Source organism: Lutzomyia longipalpis, chromosome 3, assembly GCF_024334085.1.
Source record: "Lutzomyia longipalpis isolate SR_M1_2022 chromosome 3, ASM2433408v1".
Lineage (NCBI taxonomy): Eukaryota > Metazoa > Arthropoda > Insecta > Diptera > Psychodidae > Lutzomyia > Lutzomyia longipalpis.
The window spans coordinates 10,407,923-10,432,984 of NC_074709.1; the positions used below are offsets into that span (position 1 = coordinate 10,407,923).

General features: G+C 36.1%; 3 protein-coding genes and 1 long non-coding RNA gene across 5 annotated transcripts in view; 3 read left to right on the plus strand and 1 right to left on the minus strand.

Annotated features, from left to right (window-relative positions):
- The first annotated feature begins 244 nt into the window (after positions 1-244).
- On the plus strand, positions 245-1,158 carry LOC129791980 (proteasome subunit beta type-2). Its single transcript, XM_055830678.1, has 2 exons — positions 245-439; positions 551-1,158. Exons 1-2 carry the CDS (start codon positions 349-351, stop codon positions 1,075-1,077), a joined length of 618 nt encoding a protein of 205 aa, XP_055686653.1. The 5' UTR covers positions 245-348; the 3' UTR covers positions 1,078-1,158.
- Positions 1,159-4,351: 3,193 nt separating this feature from the next.
- Positions 4,352-25,062, minus strand: part of LOC129791895 (transcription factor collier) — a 28,115-nt gene continuing 7,404 nt past the window's right edge. Inside the window, exons 4-14 of one of the 2 annotated variants that reach the window (XM_055830512.1) lie at positions 23,719-23,782; positions 23,378-23,433; positions 14,915-14,988; positions 14,742-14,810; positions 12,766-12,847; positions 12,568-12,685; positions 12,299-12,453; positions 11,921-12,047; positions 10,094-10,238; positions 9,891-9,964; positions 4,352-5,336 (exon numbers count right to left, since the gene is read on the minus strand). In XM_055830512.1, coding sequence (XP_055686487.1) covers positions 5,143-5,336; positions 9,891-9,964; positions 10,094-10,238; positions 11,921-12,047; positions 12,299-12,453; positions 12,568-12,685; positions 12,766-12,847; positions 14,742-14,810; positions 14,915-14,988; positions 23,378-23,433; positions 23,719-23,782 — 1,158 coding nt within the window. In that variant the 3' untranslated portion in view covers positions 4,352-5,142. Of the gene's footprint in view, positions 5,337-9,890; positions 9,980-10,093; positions 10,239-11,920; positions 12,048-12,298; positions 12,454-12,567; positions 12,686-12,765; positions 12,848-14,741; positions 14,811-14,914; positions 14,989-23,377; positions 23,434-23,718; positions 23,783-25,062 lie in introns of both variants that reach the window. The other variant, XM_055830511.1, reaches the window with a different exon arrangement.
- LOC129791961 (uncharacterized) lies at positions 5,621-7,626 on the plus strand. Its single transcript, XM_055830645.1, has 2 exons — positions 5,621-6,652; positions 6,745-7,626. The coding sequence occupies exon 2, from the start codon at positions 6,754-6,756 to the stop codon at positions 7,513-7,515; it is 762 nt and encodes a 253-aa protein (XP_055686620.1). The 5' UTR covers positions 5,621-6,652; positions 6,745-6,753; the 3' UTR covers positions 7,516-7,626.
- LOC129792027 (uncharacterized) lies at positions 16,723-17,316 on the plus strand. The gene is made up of 2 exons (XR_008750756.1): positions 16,723-16,945; positions 17,004-17,316. It is a non-coding gene; the product is annotated as an uncharacterized LOC129792027 (long non-coding RNA).

Sequence of the window (25,062 nt, forward strand, 5' to 3'; positions counted from 1 at the left end):
ATTATAGGCGGCTTTTTTGATTTTTCTGTTTTCTTGCTATCAAGACACAATTTCCCGCAATTTCCGCTTTTCCTGTAACAAAGAGACTCATATAAACAGGAAACATTAATTCTTGAGGGTTTCAGGTCTATTCTTTGCATAAATTCTCCAAAAAAAAAACGTTAAAAAATTCGAAATATCCGGATTTCCGAACGAAAGGGGAAATAGCAGGGTGCGTTGATGGGTTCTTTCGTTCAATCGCCGATACCACACAAAGTTGTGATGACATTTTTTCTAACCTCAATCGTTACTTGCATTTTCTTGGTTTGTTTTCCCAGCTAAATCCAGAAATTGACTTAAAAATAAATCATGGAGACCATAATTGGGCTTAAAGGAAAGGATTTTGTGATGGTGGCCGGTGACTGTACCAACGCACGCTCAATTATTATGCTGAAAGAAGGTAAAAACTAGGAGAAATCATAGCTTAGAATGACCGGGCATGTTTTCGTGGACGTTCCATGAAAATTTTGTCTATTTCCTCCTGACCAATTGTCCTTTCTGGTGCTTCCAGATGAGAATAAGATCACCAAAATCTCGGATAATCTCATGATAGCCACAACTGGAGAATCCGGGGATACAGTGCAGTTCACGGAGTACATTGGGAAGAACATTGCCCTCTATAAGATGCGCAATGGCTACGAATTGGGCCCCAAATCTGCTGCCCACTTCACAAGGAAGAACCTCGCTGACTGCCTCAGGTCGCGTTCGCCGTACTTTGTAAATCTTCTCGTTGCGGGGTACGATGAGAAAGAGGGCTCAGAATTGCACTTCATTGATTACCTGGCCAATGCAAAGTCCGTGAATTATGCTGGACACGGCTACGGTGGGATGTTCTGCGCCAGTATTTTCGATCGGTACTACAATGCCAACATCTCCCAGGAGGATGCGTATGAGATCCTCAAGAAGTGCGTGGCGGAAATTCAAAAGAGACTCGTCATCAATCTGTCCACCTTCAATGTGGCTGTTGTAGACAAGAATGGGATGCGCTACCTAGATAATATTACTTCAAAGACTCCTGCACAGATTGCCGCAGCGTAGGATCACTACAAGGTAATCCCATTTCTGCTCCAATTATAATTTTTTATGGCTAAAAATAAAGTAAATTGAAATGAAAAAAAAGCAAAATTTCCTTGAAGAAATCATTGTGCTTTTAGGGAAAATAATCCAAAAGAAAATCCCTCCCCTTTCCCTTGGCAAAGTAAATTTAATTTGTTGGATTTCCAGCAACATATTTTTTCGGTTATCACGTCAAGATGGAAAACAACGGCCTTTGTAGAGGGCAAATTAATATTTTTTTTTCGTTTTCGCAATCCAGAGAAACTTTAAATTCCCAAAGGATGGAAAAAATGTCGAGAATAATGATTTATTTCATCTTGGAAATACTTTTCTTCGGACATTATCATTCTGCACTTGTTCTTCGTTTTTTTTTTGTTCCTTCTCATCTCCTTTGTTTTCTCGCAGCAGAGCAAAATCCCTCCTTTAAATTCAACCCCAAGCAGGACATTCCACGTGATTGGGGAAGAAGAAAAACAGTAAAGAATGAAAATAGAATGATTGGGAAAGCCGCAAAAAGTCGGGGAATTTCACGCGCGAATAAAAAAAAAAGAGATCCCTCCGCTAGGTTCATTCATCATAAGTTTTCGCAGCTTCTTCTCACCATGTAAGATTGATGGGTTTTGTGGAAATTAAATGCCAAGCCAGAGGTCAAAAGTTACAGACATTGGGCTGTGAAAGTGGCTGAAGGATGAGATAATGCGGGAAGGGAATAATTCCACCCCCTCACAGAAAATTGGATTAATTTGCATAATTTTCTCGTACATTCGTTACTTGTCGTGTCCGAGATAATTAATCCAAATAGAAAAAAATTGTCACAACCAAGTCCAAAATGTTTTAATTAACTGCAAACACGGATACCTAATAATAAAGTTGGACTCATTATGTTTTGAGCATTCTGGTGATCCATTTCTGTAAGGAAAGCATTTTTTTTGTCTTAAAATTAGAAGATAATCTGTAGGAATTAAATATAAAAAAAAATAAAAATATTTGCTGTGAATTCTTGTTTTTAACTCATCAAAGATTTAACATCGTTAGAAAAAGAAAACGACGAACATTCAAAGAAAAATATCAAATAATAGAAAATAAATATCATATAGTTATGTTAAAACTTATGTTAAACGTTAGAAAAGGAACATAAAACGTTAAAAAGAAACTTCAAATAAGTCAATCATAACGCGTCCAGTTATAAGAGTTGGTGTCCCACAACGTGTAGAAGTTTGTTTATGCGTTGTAATGCGATTTGTGAACAGAATTAGTAGGCAAAGTTGATTTTTTTTTGTGAAATTCAGTAATTTGATGCATAAAAATGGTCATATCTCAGGTTCTATAACACCTACAGAAACTTCTTGAGTAGTTATGGAAAGGTCTTAAAATAAGCTAGAATATGGAATAAATTTTGATACTTTTGAAGGTCACCTCTAGAACACAAAATGGGGGTTTTTTGTTTTACCAAAACAGTTTTTCGCATATTTCGTCCTCAAGAAATGGTTCTAGAGGTTTCTGATGTTCTAGAAAATTGTAGAGTTTTGCAAAACCTTTAATTTGATACCAAGTTGAACAAAATCGATTAAGCAGTTCAGGAGATATGATTCTTAGAACTTTTCAAATTCAAGAATTTTTCAAATGGCTATATCTTCTAAACGGCGACATAGATTTTCTTCATTTTTGGACTGGTGAAATATATTGAGTCAGGCTATAACATATCAAAATTTAAAGGAAATCTATAACAGATGTTCGGAGATATTGCCCCTTAAATTTAGGCAATTTTTGTTTTTGATTTTAGCGCCTCTTGCGGATGTTTTTGGAACTTGGAATGTTCTAGACAGTTGTAGGGCTTCTTGAAACCTTTCAATTGATACCAAGATGATTAAAATCGGTCAAGCCGTTCTCGAGTTATATCGAAAAAACACTTTTTGCTTTAGGTCGCCATATTTGCTAAACGGCTTGACCGATTTTCAAGTATAAATTATTGATGAAAACGTCTCACTGAGCACTACAACATACTAAAATTTCAGACCTCTAGCTATAAGGGAACTGATTGATTGTATATCAAAATGGCGGACGGCGGCCATCTTAAATTTTGAAAATGCGAAAAAATGAAATTTTACACCCATATTTCTATAGAAAACTTCAAACCCGAAGTCTCTATCTGTTACCGTTCTCGAGCTATAAGGCAAAGTTTAGAGTCCCGGACGGCAGGCCGGAAGGCAGGCCGGAAGGCAGGCCGGCCGGATCAAAAATTTTCCACCACCATTTTTGGAATGTGGGTTGTCTAAAACGTGCTCATACCAAGTTTGAGCCCGATCTGAGGTGGTCGGTTTTTCCGACGATTACAATACTTGGTGTTGGCCACGAAGTGGAACACCAACTAATAAAAAGTATCTTTTAACTCCCGGACAAACTAGACGTTCTCTGGGTAAGATTTTTTCCACTGTCGACGAAGAATCCGAATCTTTAAAGATTAGAGCATAAGTCTGGACAAAACATTATAGATAGAAATTATTTAAAACCCACAAGGGGAGTTTATCTGAACGAAATTATTCAGATTTTCGAAAATATTTGGATGATTCATCAAGGAAATCCAAATATATTAGTCTAAGCCGAAAAATGTTTAATTCCAATATAAAAAGTTTTAAATAAAGCCGTAAAATATTTCGTTTTCAGACCTAAAACAGCACAGATTAAGGAAAATATTGAATACTAAAAAAGACTAAATTCAAAACGAAAATAGTACCTACCTATAAATTAAAGCCAAAAAGTAATAAATTCTAGCTTAAAAACCACTAAACTCTAGCCGAAAAGTCCTAAATTCGTTTTTTCGATTTTTCGTTTTGGAGTTGTTCGGTTTTTAGGCAAAAGATGTTCCTGTTGAGTAAAATATTTCGATCTTCGGAAATATTAGGATAATTCGCTTTAAAAACCAAAATATTCGCCGGATAAACACCCCTGGGTCAAACGTTAGAAAAGTAACGTTAGATGGTTAAACCAACGTCAAAGGAAAAGGAACATAAAACATTAAAATACCTCTTGTAGTCGTTTTTTATTCCATTTTCAACATCTTTTAATTAAAGAAAAAAAGCAATAAAAAGTATACCTCCTTGGATAGATTTCAGCTCTTGTCTGAAAGATTTCAAGAAAGGCTCTCTTACACGCAAAATCTGTATTGTTTAAGAGGCAGCTATAGACGGAAGAAACGGATAAACGTCCGAATCCACAAACCTTGCAAAAAAGATTTCTTAAAGTAAGAAAAAAAACATTTCTTATCTGAATGATTAGTTTTATTTATTAAAAGATTCTCATTTGATTTTTTTTTAATTAAACACTTTGCTTTTATTTTTTGTGTGTGTGAAGATTGACGAAAAGACCTCCACTCTGGAGGAGAAGTTTCAGCATTTTTTTGTGTGTAAATGTTGTGTGTGAGAATTTTTTTTGATAATACATTTTTAATGAATTTTTATAGATTTTTCTCCCACATTTTTTTTTCTTAAATTGAGTTCTTTTGTTGGGAATAAATTTTCCTGCCTATTTTCACTCAATTTTAATCGCCTTTTGCGTATACGTTAATGTCGATATGTTTTATTAGTGACTTTTACATCGTCTATCATTCAATAGTTTATTATTTATAAATCCAATATAACAATGTTTAATAATTTGAATAATTCTTTTTTTTTATTCTCGGGTTTTTTGCTCCATAATAGGCGACAAAAAAATCAATGATCTGTGTGCTCTTTTAAAATGCTGCGAATGACAATAAATTACACATTTAGGAATTTATTTTTTTTACGTTTAAAAAATGGAGTTGACAATTAAAGGAGATTTCTTTTTTTTTTGCTTAACAGAAACTCAAATAGGACCTATAGCATTAATTTATATCATCATATCATCCCTTTTCTTCCTTCCTTCTCTCTATAACAATTATTACAATATTACACAATAGTTTTTTTTATCAATGATTTTCCTTCAATGGGTTGCCATTTGGCCCCATTTTTGCACACAAAAAAAATTCTCAATTTCTTGAGAGTTCCCCGCAAAAACTCTTTTAACCCCTCAAACGTTGGACGTTGCGCCAAAAACGCTCGGTGGCGACGACGAGGGCAGGTTGCTCATGTTACTGGCGTGAACGTATCCGTTTCCGGTTCCGCTGTATGAACTTCCGCCCCCACCGCCTGTGGAATGGGGTGTAGATGAATTGCTACAGAAGCCCGTCCGTGGACTCACACTCTGACCCCTTTGGTACTCATCTGTGAATTGGGAAGCTCATAAATGTTCCACTTTAGCGCTTTTTTTCGCGCGGAAATTAATGTGCCAGGAATTGGGAATTTTGGGAATGAAGAATTAGGAAGGAACTGAGTTGAAATTTGATTTATTTTGCTCAATTTGTGGCCTTTCTGCTTGATAAGTTAAATAGATTTTCGTTTTACGTACAAAATATTAGGTTATGAAAAAACCCAAAATAAGTTTTGATTTAAGAATGATCAGAAAACTTCTTTAAATTGGAATGTTACTCGATTGTAGAACAATGCTATGTGCCCCGGTAGAGAAACCCTTCTACCGTAATAATACGTTGAGCTGTGGCACTATGTGTGTCTAGGGTTGGACTGCTCTGGGTGAAAGAGTGAGATGAGTCGTTAGCTCTATGCCGCTCATCAGGCACTCATAGGTATCAGTAGCCCACTGTTGCTCGTCCGATTCAGTTCGGGACCCGTTAGCTCTTCAAATAAGGGTAGTTATTAACCCATGTAGGAATATCGTCCTACATATCAGAAGTGGGATAGGGTCCGCGTGTGCCACTGCGTGTGGAAAACCGTGAAAATCACGGCGCGAGTGAAAAGAAAAGTGAAAATGCAGAGACGACGACGAAAAAAGGCAGCGAGAGCAACATGGCCGCCACCGCGTGGAGGAAAAAAATGCGGCGTAGAAGCAGCGAAAAGCGGCTAGATGGGACTGCGAAGACCATCGAGAAGCGCCCCAGCAACTGTGTAGAGGAACACCCGGCGATGGAAATACCGCAAGTACCCCTAAGTGCCCCCCAGGAAAGAGAAATAAAGAAAGAAAAGTGAAAAAGAATATGTTTCTTGATTGATGACATTTATGATAAAATTCCAAGAATTTTTTGGCAATTCCAGAAATTTCTTTGTGTTAACCCTTTTGTGTATTCTCTGTGTGAATGGTGGCCACCCGCACAAAATAATTGTCTTGTCTTGCATAAACATGTCTTAACAGGAATTCCTTTTCAGGCAATTCATGATAAAGTTTGAATATATTTCATGTGAAATTACATAGAAAAATTCATGAGAAAAAATGCGAATTTGTAGAAGTGTTTCATACGAAAGTGAAATTAGCCGTGTTTCATGAAACAAGTTTTGACAAGATTGATGAAACACGAAATGTTTTTGCTGGAATTTGACCACATCGTGACATTTCGGTCGTGCCGATTGAATGCTCGGGTATTGCGTCATATTATTGTCATTTTATGCAAGTCATTTGAGTGTTCAAGGTGTGTTGCGAGGAAATTCAAAGAAAATTTCAATAAATTGCGCAAAGAAATCACAGCAGAGTAAGTTAGAACATAAAAAAGAGGGACAAGAAGGATTTTCAAAGGTAAAAAGTTGAAGATGCTATGTGTAAATTTAATTCTTTTAACTGCAGAAAAACACAATGTCGAGAAGGCAAAACTCCACGGTTGCCATGCCCATGGGGCCACAGGAACTACGCGCAATAATCCAGCGATTTGATCCAGATGTGACGGACTGCATTGACACAGAGGATTGGCTTGCAGAAGTTGAAAATGCGCGTTTGATGTATCATTGGGAAGAGAGAGTGACAATTCTTTATGCGTCCATGCGGTTGAGGGGACCCGCTGAAAAATGGTTCCATACTGCCAAAGCGAGGCTGGATACGTGGGCAAAATTTCGCGATGAATTGTTGCAATTCTTTCCTACCGTGGTGGATTGCGCGAAGATACACAAACAACTTGACACCCGACGCAAGACAGGAAATGAAACAACCACATCCTATTTCCACAGCATGATGGCGCTAGCTACAAAGGCTAAGATCGATGACAAAACCACCATGAAGTACATAATAAAGGGCCTTCCATCCGAGTCGCTAAGGACATCATTGTTGACACAAACTTTCGAATCTCTCCCGAAACTTCTCCGCGTGCTAATTGATGCGGAACAAGGCAATGAAAACGCAGATGATTCCAAGCAAGACAGGCGCTATTCCAAGCGCAATTCCGGGCGCTACCATCCGTACCGCCATGGCAAGACGAATGACAGTCGAGAATCTCAGCGTGAAGCACACAAGGAAGCCAATAAGGAGAAAGAGCAGAAAACCACCAAAGAGCGACGAAGCTCTGAGAAACTCTGCTACAGATGCAAGAAGCCCGGACATTTGATTGCTCAGTGCCCACAATAATTCCGATGAATTCCAATGTAGGGATAATTAAATTGAATTTCGAGGAAATAAAGAAGCTAAGCCTACTGAGTGTAGTCAAGTGTGAAGTCGAATAAAAAGAAATTACAGAAATGCCTTGTTATTTATTCGAGATTTTAATTAGTTGTTTTTCAGGACAGAAAAGTGAAATTAAGATCACAAGGTAAGCCTACTAAATATAAATGGAGAATAATTTCTTTGTCATTTTAGAGAATGGCCATACAACGAGGAAGCAACAAAGAAATATTAAGAATTTAAAATATCAAATATATGCCCCGCTCAGACACGAGCTAGGTACAATGAAGGAAGAGAATCTTAAGCCTACGACCGGAAATGAGGACTGGATTGAGGTTAAAGAAGGCTATGTGCCAAAGTCAAGCAATGGCTATGTGCCGCTTGAAAGCTGAGTGCGCTAAACCAAGGATTCAAGATCAAGTAGATGCAATGAAGAAAAGCAACCTGACGCATATAAAAGGAATTGAAAACTGGATAGAAGGAAGATAAAATCATTGGCCAAGTCGAGAGCCGAAGCAAGAAGACTTCGTCTTCACCTGCTGAGCCCCAGGCTTAGTTGCTTCACAGAGCTCATAGTACTATGTGTACTCCATCATGGAAAAAGAAAGAAACAAGAAATTAAAGAAACAGGATGACAATGATGAATTATAGCGGAAGAAATCAGTACACTGGATTGACCATTCACTTCATCAATGAGGACATTGATCATATCAGGAAGGCCGAGATGTAGAACAATGCTATGTGCCCCGGTAGAGAAACCCTTCTACCGTAATAATACGTTGAGCTGTGGCACTATGTGTGTCTAGGGTTGGACTGCTCTGGGTGAAAGAGTGAGATGAGTCGTTAGCTCTATGCCGCTCATCAGGCACTCATAGGTATCAGTAGCCCACTGTTGCTCGTCCGATTCAGTTCGGGACCCGTTAGCTCTTCAAATAAGGGTAGTTATTAACCCATGTAGGAATATCGTCCTACACGATATTCTTTTTTTTATTTGAAGCCTGAAGAAGACTGAAAGTAACATTCAAAACGTCACTCTTTTGCCATTTATTCGAATCAACCGTATCAAATTGATTTTTAATATATTTTCAACCTCTTAAAAATATTTTAAAATAAATAAATAAAATTTAAACAGATTTTTGAATAGAATTCCAACTACACCCCTCGATGAGTTCATTTGTATTCATATTAAATTAATTTATTAGTGGATATATAGTTAATCCCACCTAAAACTTGTCCATCTTCATTTAAACGTCTTAATTTTCCGTTGAATGGTAGTCTTAATTAAATCCAATACATAACATTTACAGGAACTACATACAAATTTCCCCTTCTCCTTATTCAGAATCCCTTGACATTTTTCCATTAAATTGTTGGAAATATGAATAAATGATCCCCAAAGACCTTAAGATAAAGGGAAGGATGAAGGACATTATACACGTTGTATGGAAAAAAATTAAATGAAAGAGGGAAAATTTTATAATCAGAATTCAGAAAAAAAAACATGAAAAGATATTTTTTCATAAAATAATCGGGTATAGATTCTAATAGAATTGAATTGTAAGATATAAGATTTTTGGTAATCTTATAAGATTTTGACATTTAATTCCATTCTTTAAATGGATTTTTGAAGGAAAATTACTTTTCCAGAGGTCATTTAAAATCTTTCTGTTTTATGGAAAAACTGATTCTTTGTTTTTCTTTTATAGAACGCCAATAGAACGATTTAAAAACTCCATCTGTCAAAATCTTACAACTTTTAAGTTTTTATGAAAGAAAAGATTTTTACCAGAATCTACCCCAATTTTTTTTAAAAACCTATCCATCCATGTCTCCCCTCAGAAATTATATCAAATTAAAACTTGAAAATTCTCTCTGAACTGTTAAATTTGAAATGCAAATTGTTGAAAAGAAATTGCATAAAGTTTAATCTTTCAATTTATAATATACCGGCATAGCATCGTCACGTCACGTTCATTTTAAATCTCGGGGATGTATGAAGAAAATGCAAAGTGGCAGAGTCTCCCCTTTTATTGCATTGAATGAAAAGTTTATTTACCGTGAAAGCTGTCAATTGACCATAACTGTGCGGAATACCCCACAAAGTCTCTTTGCAGACAATAGAACAGTCATCAAATCACCCCCCAAAATCATCCCCTTCCGCCCCACAAAAGAGCCCTGCGCCAAATGCAGAATCACGCACTGCACCGGCCCAAAATGTTTCGTACATAATGTAGGTAAATACATAGATATGTTAGGCATATTGGCAATGTATGTGTATTTTGGGAAAAGCAGGAAAAGCTTCATTGGAAGGAGTGTGGTGGGTAGCACAAGGGGGCTTTTACCTTCAGTCCACTGGGAATTTCCGTCTTGGACGGCGACTGCCAGTTGGCCGGTGTACGAGTGAAAACTGCTTGAACTATTATTAGATGATCTATCGTGAGTGATAGGTTCACAGAGAAATTCTTTGCCATTAAATGACATTTTTGCATGGGATTCAAAGCCAAATTGCTGCATTACAAAGAGAAAATTCATGATGGTTAATTACCGTGGCATAGAGTAGAGGGCTTCCGCAAGATCTGCCGCACGTTTCAGGATTATTTCTTTGGGGAGCTTCTCAGGATCACCCGGATGGCGTGGTATCAGTTTCTGTAGTCGCTGAAAACCATTCTCAATGGTTGGTTCACACAGAGCTTTTTTTGGTGGGTTTCAAAGAAAAAAAAAGAAAAATTGTCACAATTATTCGATGGGGATTGGAAAAGAAGATGACTTTTAACATCATTTGACTTTCCTACGGGGACTTCTTATCTTGCACAACTTTTCCCACATATACATACATATTATGTAGATACCTCCCCCACATACTCAATATAACAAAAATGTATGCTCTTTGCCATTAAAATAAATGGGAAAAATATGTAAATTTCAATTTAATGCCACACCAAGTGGAGGCTTTTTTTGTTGTTCGGTAAATAACTTACCGATGCTCCACATATTTTTCACATGATATAAAAACATTAAATGCTACATTGTAAATTCTATGCTTGAAGAATTTTTCGGGAAGAAAATGATGGGATTTTTTTTCATAGGATTTCAGTTTAATTTATTTCAAGAAAGTAAAAGAGTTTACTCATTCCTCTTTTTATGGAAAGAAACCTCATTTATTAAGGGAAGAATAGAGACACGTGTAAACTCATAGAATTAAGAATCCGTAAGAAAATGACGTCACTATTGTTCTTTTTTAATCATAAATGCATGAAACATAAAAATACTTTCTCAAAAATCATCAACGAAATATCAACGCGTCATTATTTACATTTATGGTAAATTTTTGATTATTTATCCCAACTGATGAAAAAGCTCTCTTCGGTTTAATCTTTGCAATGAAATTAGCAATCAGAAAAATCTTTAAAATATCATCAATTCCAAATTCATTTTATTAAATTAATTGTATATCCTTATTTTCTAAAAATCTAAGATTTTCGGAATGATTTTTTTCTAGAAAATTTTTAATTGTTTCTTAAAACGAAAATAAAGGAAAAACAAAAACTAAAATATTTGGGGTAGATTCTGCTAAAAATCTTTTCTTTTCGTTTCTAACAAATTTAAAGTTTGTTGTAAGATTTTGACAGATGGATTTTTTAAATCGTTCTATTGGCGTTTGATAAAAGATAAACAAAGAATTAGTTGTTCCAGAAAACAGAAAGATTTTAAATGACTTTTGGAAAAGTAATTTTCCTTCAAAAACTCGTTTAAATAAACAAATAAAATGTCAAAATCTTTTAAGATTTTTCCCAGAATACCAAAAATCTTTTAATTGGCGAATTGTAAGGCAAGAAAAGAAAAGATTTGTATCAGATTCTACCGCTGTGTTCAAAATATTGTGGACCTGTGAGTATCTCTCATTTTGCTCCCACGCAAAATCCTATAAATTCTCTATTAAAAGGATTTACATAATTCAATGTGAGGATTTCCAAGACGTTTAAACGGATAATTCTAAATCTTTTAGGAACATTTTAATCCAGTTTTTATCAAGAGAATTTACATTCAACTTTTACATATTTAAAAGCGACTCTCAAAATAAAATTTCTTTTTATTGTCTTATTCCGGAGTTTCTTCGTGGTCGTAATGTACGGCATAAAGTTTATCTAACTAAAATAAAATGAAATGTGTGTGGAGGGAAATGAAATTAAATTAAAAGAAAAGAAGTCCTCGGGGTAGAAATTGAATAAGAAAGCCACTAATCAAAGCTGTGCGCATTTTATTCTCCTTGCACGTTATGAGGGAAAAAAAAGTATAAAATAATACATCCCCCGTTGTTCAAATGTTAAATTATTAATTATTATATTGTGTATATATGGGTGCAAATACGTACAGATGTAGACAAATCGTCCGGGCGATCCCTTGCAGAACTGCTTACTTTTATAGGACAGCGTTACTTCTACGACGCCCGGAATATGCCTCGGGGGTGTTTGGACCCGGATCGCGTGGGAAGTGATTAGCTTTTGGGTGAAAAAAAGAAATACAAAGTTAGGGTGAATGGTCAAACAAAGTCGTGTGTGTGTTATGTTGCTTCCTATAAATCATTCCTCCCCGTGTCTCGGGGGAGAGTTGCTTTATTTAAAAGTTTTCATAAAAAGATTGCAGATAAATTCTCATGCGTATCCACATTTTATCTTTAATCAGATCATTTCATTGCGAGTCGTTTAATTTAAAACATTTGAAAAAAAAATCATTTTTAAAGGGGCTTCACCTCACTCCAAATGACCATTGTCCCGAAAACAACTTGCAGCCCGTCGAAGAAGTTATCACCGATAATGATGACCTGTGCACCACCGCTTGTCCATCCTTCACTCGGGCACACGGCCTTGATGCAGGGAGTGGCGATAGGAAGGGGCGGATAAATACCTATACGCAAGGGGGGATTACATTGTTCAACAAATTCACTAAAGTGGACGCTTGTGGTGTGCGTGTGAGTTTTTTTTTGTAACATTCTTAACATGGATGTCATTCACGTTTTACCTTCTGACACGTCGAGACGCTTCGCGCGACGTCCATGCTTGGAGTTGTTGTGCACGAACATGTTGTCAGAAATGGCCAGGAGTGGACCATCCACTGACACTTGAGTAGCGATTACAACCTGCTTTCCGGTTTACAAAGAGCACAAACAGAACAATTAGGGGGCAAAGAAAGGTAATTGGCATTTTGATGAATGGTCACCTGAAAGCGACGCATATCACGAGGGTTTCCCGCATTTTTCAAGCAATTTTGATTGCACTTCAGAAAGAATTTCAAGAAGAACCTGTAGGAAGTAGAAAAGAGCATTAGATAGCCTGATGAAGGATATAAAATATAATCGAATTGTCACATTATGACCGTTATTCGTGAAATTTTTAAAATCAAATCGAAAGAATGATCTTAAATAATAAGTCCTTTGAATTACAAGCCAAAATAGAATAAACCACAAATCAGTATAAAACACTCTGCCTATTATCCTTGAATCAGGATAAAATAAAATCCGCAAAATCGCAATGTGAGATTCATTAATTTTAAAGCTTGGACATCTGCTACCACGCACACAAACTCCTCCCACCCCCATTTTTGAAAATCACATCGCATCCATGAGGAGGACACTTATAGAAATTAATGTTTACGCAATCGGTGGCAAAAATTCCAATCACACTCCAATGGGTGTTGTGAAAGGATGTTTTGGCGCGGTAAATGACGCAAAAATCCTTCCACAACACATCTCCTTTTCATTCACGTGGTGATTTTTGTGTTGTTGTGTACAATTGCTCGTATACACAACAATCCGCAATAATGGTGGGTTTGGATGAAAAAAAAAAGACAACAAATCCCTGATTCTGGAAGCAAGAGCGCAAAGACATGCCAATGAGGAAGCAGAGCTGGTGAGAATCTCTGGGGAATTGCCTCACACGCAGAAATTGCATCATTGCGATGAAGACGAAGGGTGGTTGTGTGTTGAACAAGTCCAATAAATGGATGATGATGCCGGTATATATGATGTGGAATTAGGGGAGGGTGGATGAGATCGCATTACCGGGGAATCACCCCCTTTTTCGGGATGAATTTTCAGCAAAGAATAATTGGAAATGGCTGGGTGTATTGGTGCGGGATTCCTTGTCTCAACCCCTCATTCAAATGTGGCTTTCTTATGGTTGTTTCCCTTCCATATTAAACTTTAACTCGGATTAATTTCATTGAAACTTTCAGAGTTAAAATTATTCCATTTATATCATTGTGGTTTTTGTGGGAAGGGAGTGAGATCTTTATATTATAGAACCATTGTTGATTTAGTTTTATAAATCCGTTATAAACTAGAAAATTTATATTAATTGTTTTTTATAGTTGCTATAAAATCTTATTGAAGATCCCCAATTCGGTCAGATCAAAAAATTGAAGATAGCTATAAAATGGAATAGGGGCTAAATTTCAAATTAAGTTAACCTGTATTACTCATATAGTTAAAGTCAACCTCCAATAGCTATAAAATGCTTAGCTTACGGAATACATCACTACAAGGCACTGCTTGTCAATTTTTATAGCAATTAGGAGCAGATCTTTACTTAAATCTAATACTTTATAGCAAATGCTATAAAATCGACAAATAGCACCGTTTTTTCGCAATCGTCTCTGGGGTAAATTTTTCGAAAGGGTAGTACTTTATAGCAAAATTAAGCTTGATTTAAAATTTTAATCCTCAAAATTATGGTACATTTTTTTTCATTTCCCGCAAACTTTCAAACAATATTTCATCAAAAAGTCAAGCTCACAATCATCCTGGGGAGGTAACAAACACATCTCGTGCCACAATATTGATTATCTTGCAGTCTGCACAAAGTTATTATATTCAGTGTTGGCTTTTCTGGGGGAAAAAAAAGGGGCGCACCACCCCTTTTCACAATACAATTCTCACCCATGTCTTCCCCCTATGTATGTTATATGTGTAGTTTTTTTTCCTCCTCCGAGGGCGAGTGCAATTTGCCTCATTCACCGGCCACCAGCACTTGATATTTCCTCCTGAAGGCCCCTTTCATTGTTCAGGGGCACTGCAGGAGGGAGATTCTCAAATTGGCCGGATGATCACTTGATAATACCGCCGCGAGTGCGACATACGGACTCAATGGCACTCTAAAAGTCACTTTTCGAGAGGGATATCCTTTTGATTTACTCACCGATCAATTATGACTGGATCAGATGGTGTCTCATTGCGATTACCACAACTCTTCTTGTCGCAGCACCGACTGTTTAAAAAAAATAATTTGAAAATATAACTTAAATATTCAATTCTCTTCGTTAGAACAATTAATATTTTATTACAGAGAAAAAAAATGATTTAGGCACAAACCTGCACATAACTTCGTGTGTTAGGAGGACTCTGCACATTTCGGGATTCTTATCCTGACCCTCGTAGATGATGGCCTGAAAAGAGTAAATCCGGGCTAAATTGAAAATACATCTCTTGCGGAAGGGAGCAAAATTGCAAATCTACTCTCACGATAATTAGAGCTATAATTTTTCAATAATCCCTCATTAACCCCACGATTTAGGGGATGATGCCCGAACATTTTGCAATCAGCTCAAAAAGCCGCAATGGTTGAAAAATTGCAGGGGCTTGCCGGCTTGAATATTTTCTATTTTTTGCCAAGTTGAGAGGGTGGAATTCGTGACATATTTCTTGGACAGTTTTTTTTTTTCAGTTCATCCCCTGGGGATGAGGAGGTTTGTCCAACTTTGTATTTTTGGTTACAATTTTTTTTTCATCCTCCTCCTGTTTTTTTTTTCATGATTGACGTGCAAAGTTCGTGGTGGGCAATATTTTGAAGAGGTGGCACTTTTGAGAAGTTTTATTAATGTCGAGTGGGCAAGAGAGCAAAAAAAAAATTTGTGGGTTCGGTAAGGGATGGTCTGGCGTCATTTATCGATTGGGCATTGTTGCATTAATTCCTGGGCAATTTGGATATAACAAGCCTCCGATTTATGCAGAGAACACACGTGACTGGTGGAAAAAAGGCCACGTGAGGGGGTCTCGTGACCATTCGTGATAACATCATCAGTTTTAGGGATGATCCCCGAGACATGGAGAATATAATTATTTTAAGAGGCAACCTACAGGGTAGGTCGAGTCTTGTCAATTCAATCCATCAATCTCTCTTTCTCTTCTCAATTCTATATGCGTTTTTATATCCTCGAAATCTCATTCCTCTTTTCTTTTTTTTGCTACCCCCCAACGGTCATGCCACCCTTTTTTTCTCACATGGCTTTTCCTTTAGCACCCCCCGTATGCGTGAAGGTGGCGAGAAATGTAAAAAGAAATAGAAACTTATGGTATTTTCGTTCTGTTCCAACGAGAGAAATTTATGTAAATGCGACAGTGGGTGGCACTTTTTGCAAGGAGGGAGGTAGTAAACCTCAATAAAATAGGGGTCTGAACGATGGTACTTTTCCCCCATTTCCAATGCTTGCTTTGACTATATAAGTATGCCTTCTTGTGAACTGAAAATGTTATTTGCTTTGAACAACATATTGGTATAGTTTCATGAAATTTTCATAACACATTCCTTTGAAACGTATTTTATGCATTGTATGTAGTTGACTACATTTCCTACCATCTTAAGAAAATTTGAGACATTTTTCCAAGGAGCAGTGAGAAAAAAAGAACTAGGCAACTAGAGCAATGTTGAATAGACAAGCAGTATGCATAATATTCAGCAAAACGTGCTTATAGTTTTCTCAAAGCTTTTATCTCTGAAAAAAGTTCTTTTATTGATTTTGGTGAAATAAAATAATTTGATTTGCGTTTTTCATTGAAGGAAAAATCACGGATTGTTTGAAAAGTCTTGAATTTGAAAAGTTCTAAGAGTCATCTCTTGAAGAATTTTACCGATTTTGCTCAAATTGGTATCAAATTAAAGGCCTTGGAAAAATCTACAACTTTTTAGAACAACAATAACATCTAGGACCATTCCTTGATGTCACAAAATGTTAAAAACTTATATGATAATTTTTATACACTAAATCATTGAACTTCACAAAAAATCAACGTTGTAGAAGTTTTCTAAATAACCGGAAAATTTTTAAATTCCATTAAGTGCCCCTTATTAAACAGTGTTTGACTGTTTATTAGGGGTCATTTAATAAAATTTTGCCATTTTGTCATCAAGAAAGAAAATAGTGCGGATCGAAAAGAATTCAAAGTGAAAATTATCCCAAAATAAAATGAATGCCAGTGAATTTTTCGATGAACGAGATAGGGCGATGGATGCAGCAAACGAAGTTTTGAAGAAGAAACGTCCTTATGAGGCTAGAGTGCGAGCATTTGAGAGGAAGGTGAAGGCCTACATTGACTCATTGGAAAAGGAGAAGCTTGATGAGCGAAGTAAAAGAATTCATATATTCTTTTTAATTGTTATTTATTAAATTTTTGTCCTTTTCAGAGATGTCCGAGATTCGAAAGTCCTACAACAAGAAATTGGCATTTCTCAAAAATTATAATTAAGAAAAATGAAATTTCCATGCCGGACATCTTAAAAAACACTGCCGGACATAATTATATTTTGTTTTTGATTGAAAATTTCTATTCCCTCAAGCAGTGAATTTTCACTACAAAATATTTAACAAAAATTCTTAAAATTTAAAAATTCCTTATTAGCTTAATCTGTTCCAGAGTTATTTCTTGAAGTTTATTTGTTTGTTTCTCCTTAAAAAAATTAATATTAAAATAAAAATAAAATTTTGAAAAAAAAATAATGGATTTGAATTTAAAGCGTTTTCACTCAGGAAACAAAGAGGCTTATCCTCCTTTCCTATATGATTTTTAGTAATTTTTTACCTAGAAAGTTGGGGTTAATAAAAACATAAATAAACACTAAAAGAAAAATCTTTAACTGTTTAAACTTTAGGGATTAATAAGACACAGTCTATACTCCTATAGCTATGTCACTAATTCCTTTTGAAAAATCTTCAACATTTTAAGGAAAATTCTTTTTTTTTTGTACGCCTGATGAAGAAACAAATTCATCTACGAAATAACAATTTCTTTTACGAATTCCTTACAAAAAAGTTTCCCTCACAAAAAATGTAAAAGAATTTTTTTTCTTGATTTCTTTTATAATGTAGAAGGTTGGGAAAGTGAATGTATCTTTGAGTAGGGTAGCGTTCAAGAGATGCTAATGCAAAAGTGTCGTATGAATACTGAGATGGAGTGGAAAGTGGCATATCAGTAAATCTTTCCTATTGATATTCTATCGCATATCACATTTGAGGTTCCTCTTGCAGTGTATGTACTACACTTTTTTTTTTCTTTTAGCTCTGAGTGAGAAAACCTTTCACTGAGGAGCTTGTGGGAGAAGATGGAAAAATTCAAGGGAGAATGAGGCATTTTCTCGCACCACACTCGATGGAAATTTAATCTGATTGGCAACTGTTCTTTTATGTGCCTTTACAGGCGAAATGCATTGCATGGTGGAAAAGATTAGTAATCACATTACAAGACAGGACCATATGCGTTATTTTTTCCCGAACTGCCTCTTGTTTTTGCACCCTCTCCCACCCAATGTGCCCACTGCACTTTCCTCCCATTATACATACATATGTAGATATATAGCAAGGAGATGAATAGGCTACTCGTTAGGGTGCGATTGCGGACCCCTTGGCTTTGTGTTGTGTTGTGCGGTGAACAAGTTGATGGTATATATACAAAAGATGACTAAAAAGCCCATAGAAAATTCACCTTTTTAACAGCCCTCTGCGGAGAGGGGCGAAACTTCAGGGTGCACATCGTATTCCTTCATGTCCATATGTAGATTTAAAATACTTTCGATGTTTATGCCCCCTGAAATAGCATTAGACGTCCATATGGGAAGAAAATTTGTTTGAATATCAAATGAAGATGGAAGGTCCGGGTGGGAAAAAGGTGCATGGAGGGTTCCATGTCGACATAAGATCCCCCAGAATGATTGGTGGGAGTTTCGCAAAAATTTCCACAAAAAGAAACTTTTCTCTGACCGCACACCTTCACCCACGCAATTTGCATTTTGACGAGAAAAATCACCACCCAACAAGTGCTTCATCCCCTTTTAGAAAAGGAGCCGCAATCAAATAAAAAAGAAAATTACACTCAAGTGTGTCACACAAGATTGAATTGCAACTTGTACGATGAATATGTGCGTGGGATATGATTAATGAGGCAGTAACTTGAGCAAAATGTGAGGATTATGCAAATTTTTCGCACGAAAGGAATGGCAAATGCACGCGGAAAGCGCTAACGGAAATCGCATTAATCGCATCAAATAATCTCCTGAATAAACACCATTCAATCGTTTCCACCCCCCTCAGTGAAATGGTCTCAGGAGGATACGCTGGCGCACCAGAATTTCACATGACTGATAACTATTGATTAAGCATCGAAGAAATTCTGTACATAGCACAATCGAGGGGTGCATGGCTGATAATTTTCATATTCTGCACAATTATTGCAAAATAATGCTAATCCAAAAAAATTGAAGATAGATAGCGAATTTTTTAATGCTTTTATGAACCATACTGTTTACTTTAGATGGGTTTTCCATTTGAAATGCGAAAATTATATGGAAGGAGTTTATGCGTTTTATTTTTAACCCTTTAACGTCCAACGTGAAACATAAAAACATTGAAACATGCGCTCTTTTATCGCGATTTTTATTCTATGAATTTTTTTAGAGGACTTTTCTCACTCAGAACGTCTTCTTTGACCCCTTATGCGTGAATTTGATGCATTTGTAACATGGAAAAACAATTACATTCATAAATAATTGAAAAAATAAAATGTTTCACGTTTGGGTCAGCGTATGACCCAAAAAACCTTAAAGGGTTAATGAAAGATCGTCAGAGAAACAAAGAAAACGCGTAATTTTGTAAAAATGTTCCTCATTTTGGCAAAAAATGCAAACAATGACGTCATCATCGTGATTTTTAAACATACTTTTTGATGCATGAAACTTTTATGCTTTTTCATTTTATTACTCTGTGCTAAGAGTAAATAGCAAGATATCAAGTGATTAAAAGCTTTACTCGACAGACGGCAATTAAATCTCTCGAATTCTCCTTCCACCCACGGAAGTTCATTACTTTCTTCACGCTCGTTTGTATTCCCTTTCCGTGCTCTGTTCCCACAAATCCTTACATGGACGATAAATTCTTTTTTCCCTCTCAATTCTCGGACGGGAGAAGGTACACCTAAACATAAACAAATTTGTATGGGAGGCAAGTAAGAATAAAAAAAAAAGTGCCAAAAAGTAGCAATTGCAGGGAGTATTAATTGCAAATATACAAACAGGAGGGTGGCAAGTATTGGCCCCTTTTGCAATATTGAGGATAGAACATTCCATAGAAGAGGGTGGCATGCGCGTAACTTGTACAAATTTTGGCGGAGTGATTAATTAGGCAAAAGCGGTGCTTTATTGTGCAACACCCTGACACCGTAGTCAAGAGTATTTAGCATTGCGGTGAGTGTGCGCGCGACGAAAAGTCCACCCCCGTGTCAAGAAACCTCAATGCAATCCCCGACAGGAGATTTCCATTAAGGAAATTCAAACCTCCTCCCACGATTCTTCGCGCGGAAAGAAGCCCAGCAATGAAGATGAAAGGACAGACATTAGTATATTCGCAATTCTTTCAATCACTTCCCCATTCCCTCAATACTTAACAGCGCAGACAGCTATCGTTGAGATGATGCTTCTGCTGGCAATTTGTTGGGAAATTGATCAACATTTTTTTTGTTTCAAGAATTATGAAAAATGCTTTATGCTTTATAAAGCATTAAGATGAAATGGTTCGAGTAAGAGATAGGATGCTTTACAATGGGATTTATCATTATTAATTGGTGCTTTTTTAAAGATAGGTAGGGGTAACTGGGGCAAAATGGTGAAAGTGTGAGGGTTAAGAAAATGGCCTGGGCATGAATTCTCTAAGAGTGAAAAAGTCCCGTGATAAACTCCTGAAGGATTTAGTGCTTTAAAAGAAACGTGAAAACCGGGAAAATCTTATGAGAGTTTATCACGTATGCATTATTTTTCTTAGAGGATCATGTTTATTTTCCTCACTTTTTTTCCTGTACAAAGCCTTCGGGAGTTTATCACGAGAGTTGTTCACTCTTAGAAAATACACCCCCTGAAAATGCATTTTCCCGTTAAGTTAGAGAGAAATAGTCTAAGACAAAGTTGTAGGCCGGAAAATTAGCGAAATTGTTGTCATGGGAAAACTCAAATATTTCCACGGAACTCAGGAAAAATTATCTCCCAAAAATTCACCATTTTACCCCAGGTTCCTCTACAAAGAAATCAATTTTAGGGATCGAAGTTTTTGGAAAAATCTTCATACAATTTTCCAAAAGGTATTCAATATTTATTGCTCTTGTAATTTTACCAGAAAAAAATATATAACACCCAAAACTACAAGATAAAAGAAGAAAAGAACGTAGAAAAACAATGAAGTAAATTTGATATGAGATCAAGAGTGAGGAGAGAGCTTGAAATTCAATTGCTGCACCCAACGCGACGTCATTTCAATTTTAAAAGTAAGTTCTGTGATAAAAGATTACGAGGCAATTCAAGACGTCTCTTGACTTCTTTTTTTTATCCCTGCGGGGTGAGAATGAGGGGTGTGCTTGCGTTGTATATATAGCGAAGAGTAGTAGGTGTAAAAGAATTCAACGCCATTCAACACTTAATATCACGCCCTCGTGCTGCGTAAATAAAGTTCCTCTTAACGATGCGAAACAAGTTGGAACATTCCACACGTCATAAATATAAAAAAGCGGCATTTATATGAGCTTGACACATTTTTTTTCTCTCTTCTATCTAACCACCCACACAACTTGCCAATTAGCTAAATTCAGCGGTAAATGCGACGCGGATAGTGGCTCGTTTGGTGGGTCTCTCTGCCATTTACTTGACGCGGGCCCATGGACTTTGGGCGCGGCGCATCCCATCTAAATTCAATTCGTGCCACGCGAAAAGCACGAAATGCATGAGGGGGTGGAAATTATGTCATTCCGGATAACTAGATTGAAAGTGTGGCGGTGGTCGAGTGCGTTGGCGGACCCCCCGATATTTCAGCGTTTGATGGCACTGCGAATAAAATATGTAGAAGCAAATGGGTGCGATGCACCCTTAGGGGCCCGAGGAGTTCACTCGCAGTTAACTCACACATTACCTTGTGGATGGGTGGTGCGTGGGTGGAGGGTGGTCGGTTAGATGTGTAGAGAGGCTAATAAGTGGCCACAATGTCGCAATGAACATTTTATATGTAATGAAATGTCCTTATAGTCCGTTATCGTGGTTTAAGGTAGAAAATTCAAATCAATTCAATTTTAGTTAAAGGTTGCTCTTTCTGTACTCCATCGAGGAATAATGATAATTTTTAAAGATTTTTATACATATTTGTAGAATATTTTAAATTATGACGTGGGTGTTTATTATTTTTTTGTTGATCCGGTTTTCATCAGTAGGGGCTTTTCTTTTTAACCAGGAGTTAAAAGGAAAACTCAATTCTTCTTCCAGAGCTTTCGGCTCCCTCCGAGCCTTTCTCAATCAATGGATCAAATTGCACATTCCTTATGAAAACTCCTGGAAACGTCCAATTGTGCAATTTGATCCATTGAGAATGGCTCAAAGGGAGCCGAAAGCTCTAGAAGAAGAATTGAGTTTTCCTTTTAACTCCTGGGGCTGTATTCTCTAAGAGAGAAACTATCGTGATAAACTCCCGAAAGCTTTTTGCAGGGAAAAAGTGAGGAACATGTTCACGTGAACATGATCCTCTAAGAAAAATAATGCATCCTTGATAAACTCTAGTACGATTTTCCCGGTTTTCACGTTTCTTTTAGCGCTAAAGCCTTCAGGAGTTTATCACGGGAGTTTTTCACTCTTAGAGAATTTATCCCCTGGTTAAAAAGAAAAGCTCCTACTGACGAAGACCGGATCAACAAAAAATAATCTTTGTATAGAATACGAAAATATTTCTGATGATTGTGGATATTAGGAACTTTTTATGATTTATTAAGCCCAACTAAATCTTATCTTTTCATTTATCACGACACCAAGAAAAACTTGTAAAACGACTTGAGATACTTTAATGCCCTGATGAATGTGTTTTCGTTCACCACCAATTTCCACCAGGAAAGTGTTTTCGTTCATTCGTTCCTAATATAAAATGTAAAACATGAAGTGCTCTAAGTTTCAATATGATAAGACTTTCATATTTATTACATTATCATTGGTTTTGTATTATAATATTTTTTCCTTTAAAAATGTATAGAATTATTAGAAGATTTACAATTTCCTTTAAAACACTCATTTATAAACCCCTTGAACTTCGAGGGTCCTTCTGGAGTGGCGAGTTCATGGGTATAGTCGCGATAACCGACGGCATTTCACAATACAACTCACCCTTTGGTTTTTTTTTCCATTTCACCCTCCGTGGAAAAGTTGGGGGCTCGATGGTGGATCCTCTTTGTCATTTGAATATTATGGGACCGTATAATTACATTCATTAATAAAAGTTTTTAAACCTAATGTGTTTGTGTGTTTGCGCAGGAGATTAAAGTCTCTGGAATTATTACAAGGGCCAAACCCTTTGCGAAGAGGTTCATATGATATGTGCGAAAGGCCACACACATGAAAACGAGACGATATGTGACTTTTGTATAATTGTAAATAATCACTCTACAAGTATGAGATGCTTTTAAAGCTTCACATTTTCCTAAAGGGTATGCCCCCAACCCGTAAATACAAGCTAATAATTTATTCTGCTGAAGGGGTTTTATTTAACTTACTTGCTTCGTCACAGAATCTATGAGGCGCACATAAATATCCTGCTCCTGTCTGCCACCTGAGAGAATCACACAAGTGCATTAAAATTAATTTAAGTGAAATTAATATTTTAGTTTTTTCTTTATTCTAATTCTTGGAATATTTTTAGTATTAAATATAAATTTAAAAAAAAAATTCTTACAAATCTTCTATCTTTAGAAAATTAAACAAGGCGACTAAGAAAAGTTCTAACATAATTTTCTCTACAGCCAATCCTTGGTGGAGGTATATCTCTTGCGAAAATCCATTTTCCAAAGGTATAAGATAAATGATGGAAAATTGTGGGCGTGTCTTTGTAACTTACCGGCAGCATAGAGAAGTTGCAGTCTATAGTGAATGCCATTGTTGGTTTTTGTGCTGTCCACCTCCTGCAAAGTCACGGAGAAAAATTCATCAGAAAATTATTGCGAATTCGAAGGAAAATTCTCTGGTTGAGGGGTTGAAAAAGTTGCCAAATCAACTTATTAATTGCTTCTTTCTCTCAAACTTCCTTCGCTCTTGCACATGAGAAATTGACCCTTTTCTAATTAACTTCCCTGCATGATTCCAAATCTAATTTTCCTCTCTCTTTTTTTCTGCCATCCCGCATATGGAAAGGGGATTTATTGCGTCTCAGAAATGATGAGTTGAGGGCGAAATTTTTATCTTGTCTGATATCACAGATTGAGGGTCGTTTCTGGGATTCCCTCTCACATTATGAGTGCTCATACATATTGCACAGAGTTCACTTTGAAATGATTAAATTTGTAAAAAGATACCAACATAGAAAATTTGATATATTAAAGCAGGAAAAATTAGCATTTATCCTTTTTGAAATTTTCATATGAAATTTGGTGCATTAGCTACCACAGAAAAATGCTCAAAAATGTATATTTTGCAATTTTAATTTGAGGAAAATAGTAGAAAATTCGTTACATTGACGCTGATCTGGTTTAATCCAATATATTTAAAGGTAAAGGTATATTTATATCTTAAACAAAAACAACAATTATTTAGCACGAGGACAAAAATGTTTTATAAAGTTAAACATTTTAAAAAAAATATCACTTGTTTAAATATATCATGATCTCATTCTCAGCATTATCAGTCACGCTTGAGATATCATTTATAAGGAAAAACATTTTGTTATAATTTTTAGTAATTTCTTAATTTTTGTAGCGTGTTCAAGAAGAAGAAAGTGAAGTAAAAATGAAATAAATCTTTGTTCTGTTTACCACGTTTGTCTTCGTTAAAACTGGTATGAAAAAATCAGAAAGATCAGATGAAACGCTTATTTTATAACTTTTCTGCGTAGAGCAATCTTAACATATCTTAACGTTGAAATATTTCAATGAATTAGATTTTAGAATAAAAATTTTCATTCTATTTTGTGTTTTACATAATGCTAAATAAATTTTATCCGTTTATTTTAGTCTTAGGCTGTCCAACAAATTGTCCATTTGCACCAGACGAGATTTGTGCTCAAAATGAAAGTGGATATCGACAAACTTTTTATAATCCTTGCACTTTGGAGGCACATAATTGCTATAATCCGGATGATCAGTGTAATGTTTCCCAAAATCGAATTTAATATTTTTTTAAACAAATTTGAGGCTTAATGTTATTCTTTAATACTCAAAATTTAATCTTTAAATGGAAATTTTTTACC